Below are 19,389 nucleotides of genomic sequence, written 5' to 3' on the forward strand. Positions count from 1 at the left end.
CGGCCGCCTTCCGCGTCGCGGCCCCCTCTCTTTCCCCCCCGCCGAACCCCGCGAGGACGTCGCCCGCCTGCAGGCCGCCTGCCTCGCGCCCCGCGCCCGACCTGGGGCTGCGCCGAGCGGAAGCCCCGCGCCCCGCATACTGCCCGACGCTATACAGGGGGCTCGCGGGGCGCCTTATGTCTTATGCGCGGTCCCGGGTAGCCGGGATTCGCGCTCTCGCTCGGCATTGCCGTTACGGTTATGTGGGTTGCTTACGGCCGTCTTGTGAAACAGCCCGGTTCTGGGGTTGGTGTGCGCGGTGCCCCGCATCTGTATAGCGCTCCGGGTTATGATGAGCTGCCGCGGCGGCTTACTGCGCTATTCAGGTCGAGGGGGCGGGCTGGAGCCTTTGCCCGGGACTCTGTATATCGCCCAGCGTTATGCCGGGCTCGCATCGGTCGCGCGCGGCTTACCCACGTGCCGGGGCGGCGAGATGGCGGAGCCCCGCAACCTGCATAACTCAGATTCTTATGCAGGACCTTTGCGGGCCGACGACGAGATATGCAGGGCGCGGGGGTGCGGCCCGGCCCCGCTCTCTGGCTCGTCGCCTCACAGTAAAGATGGCGCACAGCGGTCGGTGGCGCTTCCCTGCCCGGCCCGGCAGCGGCGGATGGGGCCGCCGAGGGCTGGGGGGGTCCCGGCTGCGGGTGCCGGCCGTGCGGAGCCTGCGAGCGGCCGAACCGGCGGCCCCGGAGGCGGCGGGCGACGGGGAGCGCGGCGGCCCGTGCTCCGGCGGCGGGGCGGCGGGAAGCGGGGGAGGCGGGGCAGCGCCGGGCTCCGGCGGCTCCGGGGGCCCCGCGGCCGGGGTGGGACCGGGCTTCGACGCGGCTCTCCAGGTTTCGGCCGCCATCGGCATCAACCTGCGGCGGTTCCGCGCGGCCTGCGGGGCCGAGGCGGGCAGCGGAGAGGTGAGGAGGGGCGGCGGGGCGGGCGGGCGGGAGGGAAGGAGAGAGGGAGGAGGGCGCGGCGCGGCCCGGAGCGCGGGGTCCCGGCCCGCCAGCATCCCCGCTCCGCCCCGGCGGCCGGCACACCCCCTGCCCGCGCACCCCCTGCCCGCGCAGCCCCGGCCCGCGCCGCCGGACACACCTACCGCGCCGCGCCGCTCCGCACAAAGGGCGCGCCCCGCCGCCGGGTGCCCGCCGGGGGTGGCGGCGGGGGGCGCCGCGGGAGCGGTGCGGGTGGCGGCCGCCCCTCCTCCGCCTCCGCGCCGCGCGGTCCCTCCCCGCGCACGCGACTTGCCGCCGGTGTGTCCTCCCCGCCGCCGCCGCCTCCATTATCCTCCTCCCGCGGCTCCTGCGTCGGGAAGGGCGGTGGAAGGCGGGTGAGGAGCGCGCTCCGCGGTACCGGGAGGAGGAGAGGGACCGAGTGCCGGCCGCAGCCGTGCGTCTCCCCGGAGGAGCGATGCTCGGAGGTGTTCCGGTCGCCGGTCCCTCGGGATCGCCGGGAGGAGGCATTAGGGGGGGAGCGCGAACGGGCGGCGGCTGTCGGGACTGGGGGACGAGCGCCGAAGCGGAGCAGAAAGCGGAGATGTCGGCGCCCGCCCCTCCTGGGTGCCGCGGGCACCGGTCCTGCGGTGCTCCTCCTCCTCCTGCCGCCCCCGGCTGCACCTGGCTGCTGAGCTGCACCCCGGGGCAGCAGGGCCTGGCAGGGAGAGCTGCTCGGTAGCAAGGAAGAGCCGTGCTTCTGTGTTTGTATTTTTCGGTTGTTCTTTTTGCCTTCATTTTTTTTAAATTTTTTTTATTTTTTTTTTAAGCCATTCTAATGCAGCCAGAGCAAGAGTCTGACAACAACCCACCTATTGACAGAGCGGGGAAGACATGATGGGGATGTGTTACTTACTACAGGCTGCAGCATTCCTTTTCCGTGTTGCTTGCTTTGCATCACTTGTTAGCTGTGTCCTTGGGCTGGCAGGAAAATTCTTCAGTTTCTGTACAGTAAAAGGCATTTATGCTTATTTTCTTTTTGAGAGGCGTGTTCTGTCTGTGGTTCTAAGGGCAAGCTGTGGTGTGCATGAGTCCGTCATGTTAAAAAGCAGCTACTTTGCTTTATCATCACTGATTGATCATAATATCGGAGGTGATGAAAACGCATGTGAGGGTGCATTCCACTTTGGGGCTTGTTCTCAGGGCTTTCTGGCAGGTGAAGCCATGTGCAGCTCTGAGCTCCCTGCTCCAGGTGGGGGCTCAGAGTCACAAACTCAGAAGCAGTCTGGAGGTGCTGCCAGCCTAACGGTGCTTATGGTCACCTGCTGAAGGCATGCTGCCTGCTGGCATCCATTTTGGTTGGTACCGAAATCCTCGAGGAGGCTGGTTGATATACTGGTAAATTCAGCTGTTTGCGATAGACCAGGTTGGTGAGAATTTTCTATTTACTATTTATTATAACTGCTATCTCATAAGTGTTGGTTCAGGGACAGAAACAACTGTCATCTCACCATCTGATCTAATGGCACAGCTAACAAGTTGCTGCATCTTCTGTGAAAACTTTTCAGCTTGTTTTATTTCTTTTTTTCTTAACAGCATTGGATTTTCCTCTTCTCTTTTTTAAGTCTCACTGTGTTTCTCTTGAAGCACACTTTTTCATCTCAAAAGCCAAAGATATCTATGAAAAATCTTTGGCACATTGGCTTTTATGGCATCTTTGCTTTAAAATGGCTTCAGTACATTTTTGGTACCAGCAGCTGGTGAGGAAAATGTCCATTGGATTTCCAGATGCTGTTTTTCTTCTTAGACCTGTTTTCTATTTAACTACTAAAAACTTCTGTAACAGTGGAAAGTAATGATGAAGGTGCTTTGTGACTTGGTGTCTGTAGCTGAGGTCTGTCCATCCATGAGCAGAGAAGGAATAGACCCAAGATGCTTTTTCTTTGACACTGCAGTGTTTTCTTGTGTACAGCCAGGAGAGCTGATCACAGGATCGTGGAATGGCTCAGGTTGGAAAAGACCCCAAGGATCACGAAGCTCCAACCCCCCACCACACGCAGGGCCACCAGCCTCCACATTTCACAGCAGCCCAGGCTGCCCAGGGCCCCATCCAACCTGGCCTTGAACACCTCCAGGGATGGACGGGGCATCACAGCCTCTCTGGGCAGCTGTTCCAGCACCTCACCGCTCTCATAGGAAAGAACTTCTGCCTGACATCCAACCTCAGTCTTCCCTCCCTCAACTTCAAACCATTTCCCCTTGTCCTTCTGTTATCTGCTGTTGTTTTCCCTCCTGTTTATAGGCTCTTGAGCATTCGGTTCAGGGTGCCTTAAAAGTTGGTTTGTTATCTTTGTTGCTCCTGTAAGAAGGTGCCTTTCCTTCAGTGATGCTCCAAGTATTTTAGCTTCAGACATCTTTAACCACTGACTTACTCTGTGTGTTGCAGTCGTAGTGAAGAGCACAGCACCAGGAAGCCTAGGACACGCTCTTCTCTCCCACAGCACACGTTTCTATGTGGAAGGAGCAGAGGATGTGAGAAGAGCTTTAATTCATCTAAGCAATGAGTGTCTGGGTGCTGCCTGTGGTGTCTTGAAGAGAGCGTGGCTGTGTGTTGGTGCTGAAATGGTGAGGTTGTGGTGCCTGCATGGCGCCTGGCTGTGGGCACAGCTGTCTCCTAGAGAGGGGCTTCCATGAGCTCCCACTCACTGGGCTCATTATGCACTCACTGGCAGCATGGGGCTTTTTGTCCTTCCTGCATCACATCAGCTGCTGTCTTCAGCTGAGGTTGCGTTCTGTATCAGAAGTCAAATCTTGATGAGTAATTAGTGTTTAGGTGACCGAAGTCACGTGGAAGAAGCCATGTTTCTGTTTTTAGGGCCATTATTTTGTAGGAGGTGGGCTTCCTTTCCATGCAGAAGCTCACAGTTCTGGAATGTCGCGGCACACTTCAGTGGTGCTGTGTGAGCACTTCTGCTGGAGTTCAGTTTTTCATTGAGATATATTGAAACCATTTAGCTTTAAGAGAGTTGTGATACTTGATGTTGGCACAGCGGGAGCTGGCAGAGGGGATTTTTGCATAGCAAAGCTTTCCTCCCTGGTTGACAGCAGTGGCTCTCGTACCTTTCTGCGTGGTGGGAATGACACTTAAGTAATAAGGGGAATTTGTTTGTGTTTTCTGCCTGTGTTCTGTAAAACGTGGTATGAGAGAAGGTGGTGTGTGGTTGTTGAGTATCTCTTGGAAGTGTCACTGAGAGCTCCCTCAGCATCACTGCAGCTTAATTGAAGCTTCAGGACATAAAAGCTGACAGTGTGTCGGATGTGTGCTGACAGTTTACTTCATAAATCTGCATCAGTTGGAAAAGTTAAAGCTAAGTTGCAGAAACTCGAGGTTGGAAATGGGATATAATAGCAGTGATAGTGACTCTAGTAGTGCTGCTGTAATTATACATGGATCATAATGCTTTATGAAGCGAATGTTACAGCCTTCGATGCTGGCTGACGGTTGCCTTGCTTTGAGATGTGCCACAGCGTGTGTGGGGAGGAGTGGCTTCTGTGTCACCCAGCTGAAGTATGGATAGCTTCTTTCCTCCATGAGCACGGCAGTTCTGGCAGCCTTGGGATTCTCCTTCCTATTTTGTGTCAAACTGTTACTGCAGAGCTGGGAAGCACGGCTGTGGAGCTCTGCCTGCTCCAGTTGATGTTATCAGTGATTGTGAGTTGAGGCAGGGCTGTTTCTAGTTATTGACATAAAGCAAAAGGCGTGAGATGAAGGTTGTACAGATTGCAGCCTGAGAGCGGGGGGCTCCTTCACGCTTTCCTTTCCTTTCTGAAGAGTTAGGAAATCATTGTCAGAAGTGTGAAAATAAGAGTACAGTTTTTAACCACCCTGTTTCGGCAGTTCAGTCAGCGTTAGCAAGTACTCATAACCCTCTGAGTATCGGTTCTGTGAAGGTTTTTGGAGGACTGGAATTTGGATTTCCCCGTGAGAAGCTGTTCTCAATGCAGGGGTGTCACTCCTGCCATGGGCAAGTGGGGCAGCCTCAGAAGGAGCAGGGATGCTCACTGCTCTGGGGGCTTCTTGGTGCTGGAAAAGCCAGAGGGCAGATGTTTGCAGGAGTAGCTCTCGCTGCCTTTTGTTGTACTGTAATAGAAGTGCTGAACTGCAGCTTTTACTGTACTGTGGGTGAAGGAAATGAGAGGAGGCTCGCTAACTCTGAGTCAGTTGTTCATCTCCCAGCCTCTTTAGCTGGCTTTTGGGTGCTTCCCGGCTGAAGCAGCATCCTCCTGACCTGTTGAATGCATAGCAGACTACTTGTGGCTTCCAAGAGCGAGCAGTTGCTTTTCTGCTGTGCCCACATGCAAGGTAACGTGCCTGCCTGCTGCACATCTTCCAGCTGTGACACCAAAGCTTGCAGCTCAATCAGCTTTTAAGCGGTAAGAATGAAATGGAAAAAAGATTTTATGTGAGGCAAGGAGCTGCCGTGAAGCAGCGAGGTGTTGTGTTTTCAGTTGTACTATGTTTCAATAAACTGCAACGTGTTTATCTTGCACTCACAGTGAGTGGTCAGGCAGAGGGGTTGGGTTTTGATGGAAACCACTGAAGGTTTTCCACTTCAGCAGAGAAGATCACTCTCTCTTCTTGACCTCTTCTGTTAGAGCACCTGAGTAAAACACACCTGGCAAGTCTTGGAAGGCACCCTGATAGCCTCCTGATCTACTTGGAGCTGATGGTTTTGCAGTCAAAGGTTGGTTGGTAAAGGGCAAGTGGAGAGAATCACCATGCAGCACTGATCTTGCTTTTCCTTACAGCATTGGTGGCTGCTGAGGATGGTGATGGAAAGGAATGCATCTTGCAAATTGTTCACTTGTTGTTTTACTGTCAGCATTGAGGATTTAGCCCACAGTTCAGCCTTGTGCATTGACAGCAAGAGAGCTCCTGGACATGAAGTTACAGAGATGCTGCAAAAGATCTGACAGGACGGTGTGCTGTTTGCACTGAGTGAAGCAAGAAAGCATCTTTGAAATACTTTGTAATACTTTTATGCTTCGTTAGGTGGCATGCATTTCTTAAGAAGTGAAAGATGAGTCATTGCTATTGAAGATAATTTTTTTTATCCTTTGATACAGCAACTATAGAGCATAACTCTGTGCGTGCAGAAGTGTCAGAAGCACTTCAGGCCGTGTTCCGGTGTGTCTGGGCAGCGCCATGAGCTGCGCCTTTCATTTACCCACAGCTCTGCAGTTCTTTCCATCTCTCAGTTGTTGAAGTTCAGCTGAAGCACTGCTTCATAAGTGCTCGTTGTAGAACAGAGTGCCAGTGCTCTGTGAGATGCAGGCTGAGGCTCTGCTGTTACCTTTCTCTCGCTGGGTGCAAGCAATAGTACAGCTGACCCTCGGTGGTGGCACTGGAAGTGAAGCAAGCATTTCTCAGCTGCTTTAAAAAGTATTCCTACTGTGGATCAGAATTCTTCATGTGGAGTGCTGGCTGTAGGGGACAGGCTGGGCTGATGGAATCGTAACTGTGCAACACATGTGAACTGCTTGTGTTTTGTTAGTGGGCTGTTAGAAGTGAGCCTGTTGCTTGAGGTTCGGGCCAAATAGTGACAGACTGGCTGTGTTGTTCCGCCCTACCACTGGATGTTCATATTTTCCTTTTAGCAAGCTGGCAGTGCTGACCAGTGCACCTTGTGAGATTGTCGCAGCAGGTTGCTCTGTATGATTGTACACACTCAAGGAACTCCCAAACTGGAGCTCTAACCAGGGCTGTGTTGTTGCAATTAGTGGCTGAGAGCACTGCTGCAAACAGTGGCGGGGCTGGGTCTTTCTATTGTCTTGGGAGTTGTCATGGGGAGGTGAATAGTTGAGAGTTTCACTTTGCTTTCAGGATGCTGGGGCTGTTTTGAGGCAAGGTCCTAGCAGGGTTCCTGCATGGTTCCCGTTAACAGCATTTGGATATTGAATTAGAGCAAAAGGGCAGCTGGACCCTGAGCCATCTGGGCTGGATGTGGCTCTGGGCAGCCTGGTGGCAACCTTGTGTGTAGCAGGGGGCTTGAAACTGGATGATCATTACAGTCCTTTTCAACCCAGGCCATTCTATGATTCTATATAACATTAAACCCCTAAGTTCTATTTGTTAGCGAGGCTGCCCCTAAGTAACACCTGGGCAGCATCTCCCAGCATTACCAGGGGTTTCCACCTCCCACAAAGCCCTGAGTGCCCCAGAGCTGTGCTCAGGGTTTGCTCATTGCTGCCCTCTAAGGATGCTCATTCCTTCGGAAGGAGTCCCTGAGATACAGAGCTGTAGTTACCAAGCGTGCTGCTGCATGAGGTGCTCAAAATAGCTCCTCTCTTTCCAAGAAGATGAAGTGCTGCGTAACCAGGGCCAAAAGCGGCACGGTGAATAGGAAGAGAAGTGAAGCAAGGTTCAGATAGCTCTGCTTTTAACTGATGCAGACCTTTGCGAGAGCCGGCTGGATCAGCTGCATCACTGAGTTTAGTGCTTCTGACAACATGGGTGGGAGACCTCCGCAGTTCGACAGGTCTGTGGTGGTTTGGGTTGTAGTATTACTCAGAGACCAGAAAACCAGTTCCTTCAGGACAGTTTTGTGTCTGTAGCTGGATTTTCCTCTGAGATCTTCAATCAGAAGTTCTTTGGAAAGTAATTTTGCTCCAGAGTGCTGTGGTAAGTTGAGTTCAAATGGGGATGTGCTTGGGACTTTCCTGATCTTGCAGGAGCCAGCTTACTTCAAGGCACGACTGCGCTCATCAACTCACAGCCTTGAGGTCTGACCTGGGCTGTGAGCTGAGTGTTGGGTGGGGAGGTGCATGGGAAGCTGTGCAGCCCACCTGGGGCAGCCCCTGCACGCAGAGCTGTTTTGAGCCTTGCCCATCAGGTGAGCCTGTCCTCATCCCATTACTTATAATCCCGACTGACCTTTGTGTTGCGTTATTCTTTCTCAGGTAAATGAGGTCGTGTGCAAACCGTCGTGGTTTTTAATCACTCTCCATCTGTCATGCTTTATAACAACTGCGAAAAAAAAGGAGGGAGGGAGGCTCCCTGCTTTATTTGTCTCCGTATTCAGTTTTGCCATAGGACTGACTGAATGGATGACAGCCATGCAGATGCATACCGGTGCTTAGCAGCCTTCTCCATCGTTGCTAATTTGGCTAATTTACATGGCCTCCTTCTTACTTTGTGAGAATGACCACTTGGAGGTCAACGATGCCCTCGTGAACATCACCAAACGAACTTGAATGGCATATTGGTCATGCTACTTCTGCAAATGGAGCCAAAGTAATTATTTTTTTGGAGAGCCTCTTCGCTGTAGACAATTCTTGTGACTGCTTAGTAGGAAATAAGAGAGGACGACCATCCCCAGGGTACTGGGCTGAAGCCAGGGTTTATTTAACCCACTGGACTTGTAATTTAACAGTGGTCAGTTTGAAAATGATGCAGGTTCTGGTTTGTGGATTATGGTGTGGATGGTGAAAAATGTAATTAAAAAAGACAACGCAACAGAAAACAGCATTCATATTAGTGACAGTAACTTAGAGGCACTCCAAATCAGGACTGTTGGACAGTTGTGTTTTATCCTATTTGCTTCATGGCCCCAGGCTCCGTTTGTTTGATGAGAGGTTGTGTATCTCCAAGTTGTGTTGTGATGGCTGGGGTGGGATGGTAGCTTTGTGAGATCTTACAGGACGCTGCTTTTCAGAATGGCAGGAATGGGGATTCTTCTGCAGAAACTGTGCAAGTTTCCTTGAATTTTCTCCAGCTTTCCTCCCTGTGCACTTGTAAGGAAGCCCTGACCTGGGTCAGACCGCAGGGAAGCAGATGTGAGCAAACTTCTTAGGGGAAGTAAAAGTAGTGCTTGAGTCCTTATTTCTTTTCATTAAGCTCAGGGAAAGGTGGAGGGGGTTACCTGGAGCCCCTGCGGGCTGCGCTGTGAGTTCTGGTTTCTTCAAACCCAGCATTCTGTTCTGGGCAGGGGAACCATTAGGAGTGAGGCTTCTGCCTGTCCCACGCTTATCTTTGAATGCCAAACTGCCACCTCATGGCAATAACTACATAATTGTTTTATTTTCCTAGGCTTTAACTGCTGGTACACAGCGCCTTTGCCCCTTTGTTATTTTAAGTAAGCTTATTTTTAATTGCAAGTTTCCAAGGGCTTTGTATAATATAAGGTGGTGACGGCCTTTCTTGGTGGGGCATGATTTTCCTCAAGTCTCATTTATTTATTTTTCCCAAATGAAGAAGAAACCCCAACTTACACAACTGTACCTGCTGGGATTACGAACTTCCATGTAGGACAGGCTTGTGTGAGACCCGACGACCAAATCTTCCAGTTGCTTTTGGTATTAAAAGCCTTAAAGGGGCTGCTTTCAGCAGTCTGTTCTGTAGAGGTGCTTTTTGCACAGCAGCACTGTGGGTCCAGAGCTGCAGCTGTGAGCTCCCCTCGTTCAGCGCTGTTTCTGCGCAGCAAATGAATGGAGCACCGGGGGATGTTTAATTGGAGCTGAGAGACTTGGAACTGAATTGCTTTATGGAAAGAAATGGTTGCTATCTTTTACACCAAGTGGTCTTTAGGATTAATAGTTATTGTTAGCCTTCTTCTCAGCAAGGAGTTTAATTATTTTTTCCCTCACTTTAGCTCAGCAGCCCCCTTATGAAGAGCATTCTCTGCTCCAAAGCCTGTAGCTGTCAGCTTGTTTCACATGCATCCTGCACAGCTCCATCCGCAGTCTGTCTTAGTGCTTGAAGAGGCAGATAAGATTTTGGGTGAGCAGAGCGCAAACAAAAAAATCCAGAGCAGGTCAGGTGGATGTGCAGGGAGCATTGGGAGTGGGAATGGGTGGTGTGGCTCTAACAGCAGCTTGGACTCTCGGACTTGTCAGGAGAGAGCACCGCAAGCAGCGTGGGAGCATCGCTTTTGTGATCTGCTCTTGTAAAACAGAAGGACAAGGAAGAGAGAATACGAAGCTATCGTAGTGGGAGTGACAGCTACATTAACGGGGATGTAAGGGAAGAAAGGAAGGAAACTGAAAACCAGTGAAAGTTCAGGGCTGAATGCCAGTGGCTGAGCTTGGAAGGCACTGTTTAGAGGAGAGATTGGGAATCGATATTTTGGAGGGCTGTGGTTTGGTCTCAGAACAGCTCTGCTCTGGTGCTGCTCCCTGCGGCCTCGTGCTGAGCCTGATGGACTGGCAGCGTGCTGCTTGTCCTGACGCCTGGATCTTAGTGCTGCTCTGCACTGCTGGCTCACAGCTTGGCATTGGCTTCTCTTCCTGTTAACGTGGAATCAACGTTGGGAAGTGGTGGTTTATACCTTTCAGGGAAAGGTCATGGATTCTTCTGCCCAATGCAAGATACATCAGGTAGAAACAGCACTTTTTGCCATTGGGGTATACTTTTTTTTTTTAATTGAGTTATGAGTTTATGTAGCACTGTTTGTCTCTATTGCAGTAGGTGTGCTAGAATGTTTTCTCTTCTGAAAGCTTGAATGGCTTCTCAATGTGTCAAGTTCCATTCAGCTAGCAAACTATTGGGGTGTGAAACCTCCAGGGGTTGGGCTAGCTCAGCTACCCAAGTAGATTTGGTGTGTTTTGGGTATGCGTTTTCTAATACCTGAATGAATTTCCAATTCCTGGGGATGGTCATAGAGATTAGTGGCAAGTGGATTAATTTCTTTAAACCTAAACTATTGTTTCAGCAGTTGAGTGTAAGTGAATTAGGTATTTAACATATGAAGCACAAGACAGGGAAAAAGCACTGTTTCAACATGCTCTTGAATCAGCCCAGAGCTAAATTAAGCAGTTGCTGTTGATTGGCACTGCTGAAGGTCTCCTGTTCCCTAGTACTGCACCTTTGTCCTTTCAGCATACTATTTTCAAGTACTTCCTCTCTCAGAGCTCAGTGAAGACTTGAGTTGTTAGAAAGGGATGCGAGTAGAGCTGTGGCACCTTCCTGGTAGAACAAGAAGTTACTTTCCAGCATGCAGCCAGGGTGCACAGGTGATTAAAGAAGCAAGCAGCAAGTGGCATATCTGTTTGTAAGTGCAGAGGGAATTGAAGAATGGAGAACAGAATTGCTCGAGGTGAAATTGCACCTGGAAGCACAGATCAGCATAAAAATAGAGTCACAAACATTGGTGGCACATCACGAGGATTTACATTTGCATACTCCATGAGAAACCTGCCTTCATGTGAACGGAGTGCCTGGAACATTGCATTGGAATATTGATTTGCTTTGCTGTATCAAAAATGGCCATTTCACGACTCAGCAGCTTTTTGTAGCATGAGCTCTTTTGCTAGTTGAGATGAGCCTTGTGTTGGTGCTACTTAGTTTGTTGTCTGCGCCTTGTCTTACAGCACTTGTTGTAGTGTTTTGGTCTTTTTGCCCGATTCTTCTTGGTTTCTGTTTGCATTGTCAGGATAAAAAATAAGCCATAGTGGTTAGTGCTGTTTTCCATACGCTCAGTGCTGTTGCAGGTGTCAGTGCTGTTACAGACGATGCCTTCAGGATTGCTCCGTCTTCACGTCAGCAGCTGGAGTCGAGTCCAGCCTGTTGCTCAGCTTGGAGGCCCTTGGGTGGTAGAAGTGTTGAGGTGGGCTACATCTGAAGGCCTGCGAGGTTGACAGAAGCCATGCAACTGTGTGCTTTCCTTCCAGGGGCTGTGAGCGTGGCTCTGGTGGGAGCAGGGAGAAGCTGCTCAGAGTGGGGGCTGGAGGGAAGTAAAGGCCCTGCTGAAGCTCCCAAATGTTAATCCTCTTTTTTGTTTCAGGATGAACAGTTCCTAGGTTTTGGTTCAGATGAAGAAATCAAAGTACAAAGTCCCACCCGGTCCCCCACAGGTATGTTCAAGTCACAGGAATGTATGTTGTCTTCATGTGCTCCTTTGTGATGCTCTTCTCTTGTCTTTCCTGCCTCTTGTCTTAAATCTCATCCACCACAAAGGCCGTTGGATGGTCCTTGGATTCGGTTTAGTTTTGGATGCTGTCTGTCATTGTGGTGTCTTTAGGTTTGGTTTGTTGAAGAGATAGGATGAAATCACAATGGGTTTGAAAGCAAATGAGTGGTTTTGATTTTAGGTTCTTGTCAATAATTGCTCTCACCACAGTACTCTGCTCATTCACCACAATGCTGTACTCAATTTGGCCTTGCCAGTGAATTTTATTGTGGACAGCCTTACTAATAGGGCATTTAACATGAAGAATGAAGTATGTAGTGAGAGCTATGTGAAGACCCAGAAGTGGAATAGCTGGGTATGAACTGAGAGGCACTGGCAGAGGTGAGTAATCAAGTCGTGCACATCTGCTTGATGATTCTAACGGGAGTCTTGAATGCTGAATGTATTTCAAAGCTAAAGCCAGGGTTTTGTTTTCTTTTGTATTACTTTACTTAGAGATTTTTAAGAGATTTACTTTGTGATGGAATTCTTTATCTACATATTGATAAAATGCTCTTTTTATTTGTTAACGAACTGAGGTATTTTAGCAACTTGTCTGTGTTATGTGATTTATACTGAGTAAATACCTGTGTGACCTGGATAACGCTGAGCTGACACTCAGAGAAATTTAATGTGTACTCTGCTTTGTCTACTTCCCTCTCAGTTAAATCTAGTCCACGAAAACCTCGTGGGAGGCCCCGGAGCAGTTCTGACCGAAGTTCAGCTGTACTGTCAGACTCTTCATCAGTGTGCTCCCCTTCAAGCAAGTCTGAAACCACGTCCATGGAGAAAGTAAAGAAGAAGGATCTGAAAAGCGGGGAAAAAAGACGAGGAAGACCTCCAACGCTTACTAGTGTAAAGTTCAAGTTGTCGCAAGTAAAGGACGCATCAGATGTTCAGAAGGGAAGCAAAGAAGATAAAGAGAGTCTGAAAAAAATCAAAAGGTCACCATCCACTACATTTCAGCAAGCAACTAAAATTAAGAAATTAAGAACTAGTAAACTCTCCCCACTAAAATCTAAATTTAAGCCTGGGGCAAAGCTTCAAATAGGGAGGAAAAGCGTTCAGATTGTGCGCAGGAGAGGAAGGCCGCCATCTTCTGAACGTTTAAAGACTTCCTCGAGCTTGGTCATAAATTCACAGCTGGAGAAACCCCAAAGGATACGTAAAGAAAAGGATGGCACGCCGCCTCCTACGAAGGAAGAGAAGACTGCTGTCAGACAGAGTCCACGCAGGATTAAGCCTGTTAGGATCATACCCTCCACAAAAAGGACAGATGCAACAATCGCTAAGCAACTCTTGCAGAGGGCTAAGAAGGGGGCACAAAAAAAGATTGAGAAAGAAGCAGCCAAATTGCAGGGCAGAAAGGGGAGAACCCAGCTGAAAAACATCCGACAGTTCATCATGCCAGTTGTAAGTGCTATCTCTTCACGGATTATTAAAACACCCAAGCGGTTCATTGAAGATGAAGACTACGACCCTCCTATTAAAATATCCCGACTGGAATCCACGCCAAACAGCAGGTTCAGTGCTACGTCTTGTGGATCCAGTGAAAAATCCAGTGCTGCTTCTCAGCATTCATCTCAGATGTCTTCAGACTCCTCCCGGTCCAGTAGCCCAAGCGTCGACACGTCTACGGACTCTCAGGCTTCTGAGGAGATGCAGACGCTGTCTGAGGAGCGAAGTAATACTCCAGAAGTTCACACACCTCTACCCGTTTCTCAGTCCCCTGAGAATGATAACAGCGACAGGAGAAACAGAAGGTTTTCCATAACAGAAAGAAGTTTTGGCCAGAGGGCTGCTAAAAAGCTGTCAGCCTTGCCAAGTGTGCCACAGCAGCAGTCCTCCTCCTCTCCTCCTCCCCCTCTGCTCACTCCTCCTCCACCACTGCAACCTGCTTCTGGCATCTCAGACCACACTCCCTGGCTTATGCCTCCTACCATACCTTTAGCTTCACCCTTTCTTCCTGCTTCTGCTGCACCAATGCAAGAGAAACGTAAATCAATTCTACGAGAGCCAACGTTTAGGTGGACCTCTCTAAAGCATTCCAGGTCAGAACCACAGTACTTCTCATCAGCAAAATATGCCAAAGAGGGTCTTATTCGCAAGCCAATATTTGATAACTTTAGACCCCCACCGCTGACACCGGAGGACGTTGGCTTTGCATCTGGCTTCTCGACGCCAGGTGCTACGGCTCCAGCACGTCTGTTTTCTCTTCATTCTGGAACAAGATTTGATATGCACAAGAGAAGTCCTCTGTTGAGAGCTCCGAGATTCACTCCAAGCGAGGCCCACTCCAGAATCTTTGAGTCTGTAACTTTGCCCTCATCCGTTGGTCGAACCACTACGGGAACTTCTGCAACAGGTGTCTCTTCTAGGAAACGAAAGAGAAAAGTGTTTAGCCCTATCCGCTCAGAACCCAGATCTCCTTCGCACTCCATGAGGACCAGAAGTGGGAGACTTAGTACCTCTGACCTGACAACTCTCACCCCACAGTCTTCTGTCTCTTCCTCATTAACTAGCATTTCTGTTAGTTCTCTTGCCACTAGTGCCTTAAATTCAACTTTTACTTTTCCTTCCCATTCCCTAACACAGTCTGGGGAATCAGCAGAAAGAAGCCAGAGACAAAGGAAGCAGACTAGCACTCCAGCAGAGCCTTTCTCATCTAGTAGTCCTACTCCTCTCTTTCCTTGGTTCACAACAAGTCCCCAGACAGAGAGAGGCAGAAACAAAGACAGGGCAACAGAGGAACTGTCCAAAGATAAAGACGCTGATAAGAGTGTGGAGAAGGACAAGAGCAGAGAGAAAGACAGAGAGAGAGAGAAGGAGAACAAACGTGAGTCAAGGAAAGAGAAAAGGAGAAAAGGGTCAGAAATTCAGAGTAGCTCTGCTTTGTTTCCTGTAGGTAAAATGCCCAAAGAAAAAGTTGTCAGTGAAGATGTTGCAGCATCATCTTCTGCAAAAAAAACTGCCGGGCGGAGGAAGTCTACAGCAATAGATCCTGTGGCAGATGTTTCCACTGCTGCTCTGGTAGATACAACAGCCATCAAAACCAAAACATCCAAGAAAGGTAGAGGGGGGTTAGACAAATCAGATCTGGACCTCAGCCCTGCTGTGCCGGCTTTGGAGAAGGAAAAAGCTCTGCGTCTCTCTACTCCTGCTTCAAGCACCGTTAAACATTCCGCTTCCTCCATCAGCTCCATGTTGGCTCAAGCAGACAAACTGCCAATGACTGACAAAAGGGTAGCCAGTCTTCTGAAAAAAGCAAAAGCCCAGCTGTACAAGATCGAGAAGAGCAAGTCCCTCAAACAAGCAGATCAGCCAAAAGCACAGGTATTCTTTTATTATTTTCTTTTTCTTTTGCTGGGGTCCATCTTGTTTGGCATTTTCACTGCAGATCACAAGCAGCTTTCATATCCTGAGCATGAAGAATAAACATGCCAGGCTAAGAAGCTGTTAGTGCAACAGATGGTAAGGGATCCAAAAATGAGAAGGCATGGGCAGAAGTTGAGGGGGAGAGAAAGCTGCTGTGTGCTCAGCTCAGGGGGAGCTGGGTGCATTTTTGGAGAACGCTACAGTGGAGCTGGTTGTTAGGTTTCTCTGTACACATGCAAGCAAAGTGAACATCAAGGGTAATGTGCATTTTTAAAAGCAGGGTTCTAACAGACCGCAGTCGTTTTTCTGAAGATGGAATTAATCTTGAGCTCTCTTCTGTTACTGTCTCATATGATGATCTGATCTGTTACTTATGGGCAGAAGCAAAATCCATTGGGATTTTGCATCTGGTTGGAAAACTGATTCCTACTGCTTTCCTGTCTTCCCTCTCTGCATTTGCCCTACCACAAACCCACCCTGCAATCTATTTAGCTGTCAAAAAGGTAGGTGTTACACGATAGCAATACCTTTTCACAGAATATTTCCTTTTTTATTTGAAGTGTTACTTTCCCTGAGAATGTTCATGTTAGAAATTACTAGTGCTTGTCTTTTGGCCCCGAAAGGAAAACGTGTATGCATGTTTTATGTTTATACTAAGAAGCCCAGACCCTTGCAATTAATTGTTTGGAGAAAATTGCACTAAGCTGCTGCATTTATCACCTCAGTAAACACAATGCCCTCATCCTTGCAGCTACAAAGCTGTGAAAGAGCCTGATTTAAACAGCTTGACTGACTTCTGTCTTCTGCCAGATCAGTTTGTGCCCAACATTAGCCTGTTTATCCTGATTCCAGTCAACTCTGGGTTTTAATGCCACTGCTTTGGTAACAAGACTTCACGAGTGAGTTTGCTTTCTACTAGCAGGTAGAAACTTTGTAAATCCAAACGAATAAAGCTTCTTGTTGTTCTGAATTTTCTTCTCGTGGATATCTGAGGCTTAGAAGGCTGAGAGTCTTTATTTTTACCTCGGCTCTTACAAAAAGCAAGATAGGGCGTACTTTAATTCTTCTTAATTCTTCTTAGGTTACTTAGAAGTTTCCATTGCATGTGTCACAGCCCCACTTTTGTGCCTTTCTTAGGAACACTGTTTTCATATCTTGAAATGCAGGGACAAGAGAGCGATTCATCAGAAACGTCAGTCCGAGGACCACGAATAAAGCATGTTTGCAGGAGAGCAGCTGTTGCCCTGGGCCGTAAGCGAGCGGTGTTTCCTGATGACATGCCCACTCTGAGTGCCTTACCGTGGGAAGAGCGAGAGAAGATTCTGTCTTCCATGGGGAATGATGGTAAGACTTCCAGTTTTCACTTGTGGATTCGTGGAAAGCCTGCTTTCGTTGACTAGTTGGGTTAATGGCATCTTGACATCTGTAATAAGTACAGCCATGTCTGAGCCTGTGAGAGTGAGATCTTCGAGCAGTTAATAAGGGGTAGTACGTTAAGCAGATCTGGGCTCCGTGTTAACATGCCACTAAGACAAGGTTAATCCTTTTAACCATTGTTAATTTTTATAAAAGTCTGTTCTGTGCTGCACTTGAGGTCTCTTGGGAGCAGTGTGTGTGTATGTACCACGTGTGTATGTGTGCATGCATACAGACACGGTCGCACACGCCCCTTATGTGGCTCTGTGGATGAACTTAGATTTAACACAGCAGATTCCATGAGCTCATTAAATACTTCTGAAAGATCATTGGACTTGCGTGAATTCAGCAAACTTTTTTTCTAATAGACAAATCATCAATAGCTGGCTCCGAAGAGGCTGAACCTCTTGCTCCACCTATCAAACCAATTAAGCCGGTAACGAGAAACAAGGCACAGCAGGAACCTCCAGTGAAGAAGGGCCGACGCTCAAGGCGCTGTGGGCAGTGCTCAGGCTGTCAGGTTCCAGAGGATTGTGGTGTCTGCACAAACTGTCTGGACAAACCCAAGTTTGGTGGGCGGAATATAAAGAAGCAATGCTGCAAGTAAGTCTGAGTGTTTGAGAAACTGCTTGGTTAATCTCTGTGTGGAGCAGGATAAGCACACCCACACGATGGGATGGGAAACAACAGGCTTTTAGTCCTGTTGTGTAGGCTTTGGATGAATGTGGCCTGAGCTGAGGCTGGATCACTACAGGGAATTAAACGCAGTTTAATTTAGGAGTGTTGATCCTGATTCAAGGCATGCTTTTCATGAGGTCTTTTTCTGAAGTTCACTTCCAATTTATTCTTCCTGCTTTGAAGAAATTATCATAGTAGCACTGAGAGCCATTTGAAATGAGACCAGTGACTTTCATTCAGCAGAATGGCTCATTGATAGAATCACAGAGTGGCCTGGGTTGATCAATCTGGATTGAACCCCCTGCCACAGGCAGGGTCACCAGCCACCAGACCAGGCTGCCAAGAGCCACATCCAGCCTGGCCTTGAATGCCTGCAGGGATGGGGCATCCACAGCCTCCTTGGGCAACCTGTTCCAGTGCCTCACCACCTTCTGAGTGAGGGATTATTATTGCAAGAATGGTGATGTATGCATGTATATTTTACCTCCAGTTCTCCCAGAAGGCATTTATGGAGGGCTTCTTTTTTCCAAATGAAGTTTATCTCATGAATATACACTTCATATAAAAGGATGTCTCTGGATATCATTAAGAAATAACTCCCTTACTTAGTTTTTCCATCGTTTTATACATATCACTTAGTCTGAACCTTTTGCTTTTTTAATTGCTCTATCAAACTGATTTTTCCAGACTGGGTAATCTGTCTGAAAAGGCAGCAAATGAAGTGGTATCAGAAAGATTGTTGTCATATAAAAGCTATTTATAAAGTGCAGCTCTGAGAATTGCTGTGGAGTGCTCATCTGTGTGAAAACAGTCAGCAGACTTCTGAACATAAGTAGTCTAACTCCTAGCAGCTTTGCTCTGGCCTTGAGCTGGCTTTCAAAACCACTGACTTTCCTACAAGAACGAAGGCAGAAACACAGTCTGTTGCTCAGTGTTTAGAAGACAGCATGCATTAGTTGTGAGGAAAACAGGAACTGAGCACTTAAAAAATATTTGGTCACACTGCAATCCCACTTCATGGAAACAGAATATATGTATTTTTTTATCTGAAATGACCTGTTTGTGTTACATAAAACCTACTGGTGAGTCTTTGATGTTTTAGAGTTCTCAGAATTGTTCTGATGCTACTCAAATGCCAGTTTCTAAGAAATGGAAGTGATGGGGTATTTACCAGTGAAGCAGAGTTTTATTATCTTCGAAACTGTGTTGTAAGTGTAGGGGAGAAAAAGAAAATACAGGAAAATTAGATTCTTTTAAATGTTTCCGAAGAGGGAGAGAACGGTTTGGAGAAATTTGGTGGGTGCATGGATAATGGGTTTGTTTGCTGGTTGTTTTTTTTTCCCCATCATGTTCAGTGTTTACAGAATGCCTTCCTAACACCTGTGTTTTTCTTCTGATTTCTGATTGGGTGACTTCTTCTTTCTTTGTAGAATGAGAAAGTGTCAGAATCTACAGTGGATGCCTTCAAAAGCATATCTCCAGAAGCAAGCTAAAGGTAGGCTGGGAGGTTTGGCTCAAGTGCAGGACGAGAGAAATTTTCATACCTTCAGTTTTGCTCTTTGCTCTCATTGCAACTGCTCACAACTATAGAAGTTTAGTATGAAAGCAAACGCTAACAGAGAGCCTGACTGTTTTGTTGGGTCCTGTAAAAGTTGTAGGAGAGATGCGAATACAGCGACTGTAGACAGCTAGCAACTGTAAACAGACAGCAGTTATCTTTTTCAGCTCTACTTGCAGTTTCTCCTCCTTTCTGTAAGGAACAGCTGCTGGCAGCTGATGAGCCTTCCCTCAGCACTTAAGCTCAGCCAGTTCTCAGAGGTTTGGTTCTTTGTTCCTAAGTGATATGAGGACTGATAAATCCCTTGGCACATCTTCATCTCTGACAGAAGCCTTAAGTGAGCTGTGTGTATGTCATATGTATTTTGTTAAATCCCTGTGTCCTTGGCACTGGACCTCTGGAGGTTTGCATGTTGTCACAGTGGTCAGGATGCTGAACTCCCTCAAAATAAAGC

At 48.4% G+C, this 19,389-nt stretch overlaps 1 protein-coding gene across 4 annotated transcripts in view; it reads left to right on the top strand.

Moving 5' to 3' along the window:
- Nucleotides 1–584: 584 nt before the first annotated feature.
- KMT2A (lysine methyltransferase 2A) overlaps nt 585–19,389 on the top strand; it is a 43,244-nt gene continuing 24,439 nt past the window's right edge. For 2 of the 4 annotated variants that reach the window (XM_052697016.1, XM_052697017.1), the window contains exons 1-4: nt 12,579–15,241; nt 16,450–16,627; nt 17,068–17,302; nt 18,808–18,872. In XM_052697016.1, coding sequence (XP_052552976.1) covers nt 12,692–15,241; nt 16,450–16,627; nt 17,068–17,302; nt 18,808–18,872 — 3,028 coding nt within the window. In that variant the 5' untranslated portion in view covers nt 12,579–12,691. Of the gene's footprint in view, nt 948–11,743; nt 11,814–12,572; nt 15,242–16,449; nt 16,628–17,067; nt 17,303–18,807; nt 18,873–19,389 lie in introns of those variants that run through there. The other 2 variants (XM_052697015.1, XM_052697018.1) reach the window with 2 other exon arrangements.

This window comes from Tympanuchus pallidicinctus, unplaced genomic scaffold, assembly GCF_026119805.1.
Source record: "Tympanuchus pallidicinctus isolate F22 unplaced genomic scaffold, pur_lepc_1.0 scaffold30, whole genome shotgun sequence".
Lineage (NCBI taxonomy): Eukaryota > Metazoa > Chordata > Aves > Galliformes > Phasianidae > Tympanuchus > Tympanuchus pallidicinctus.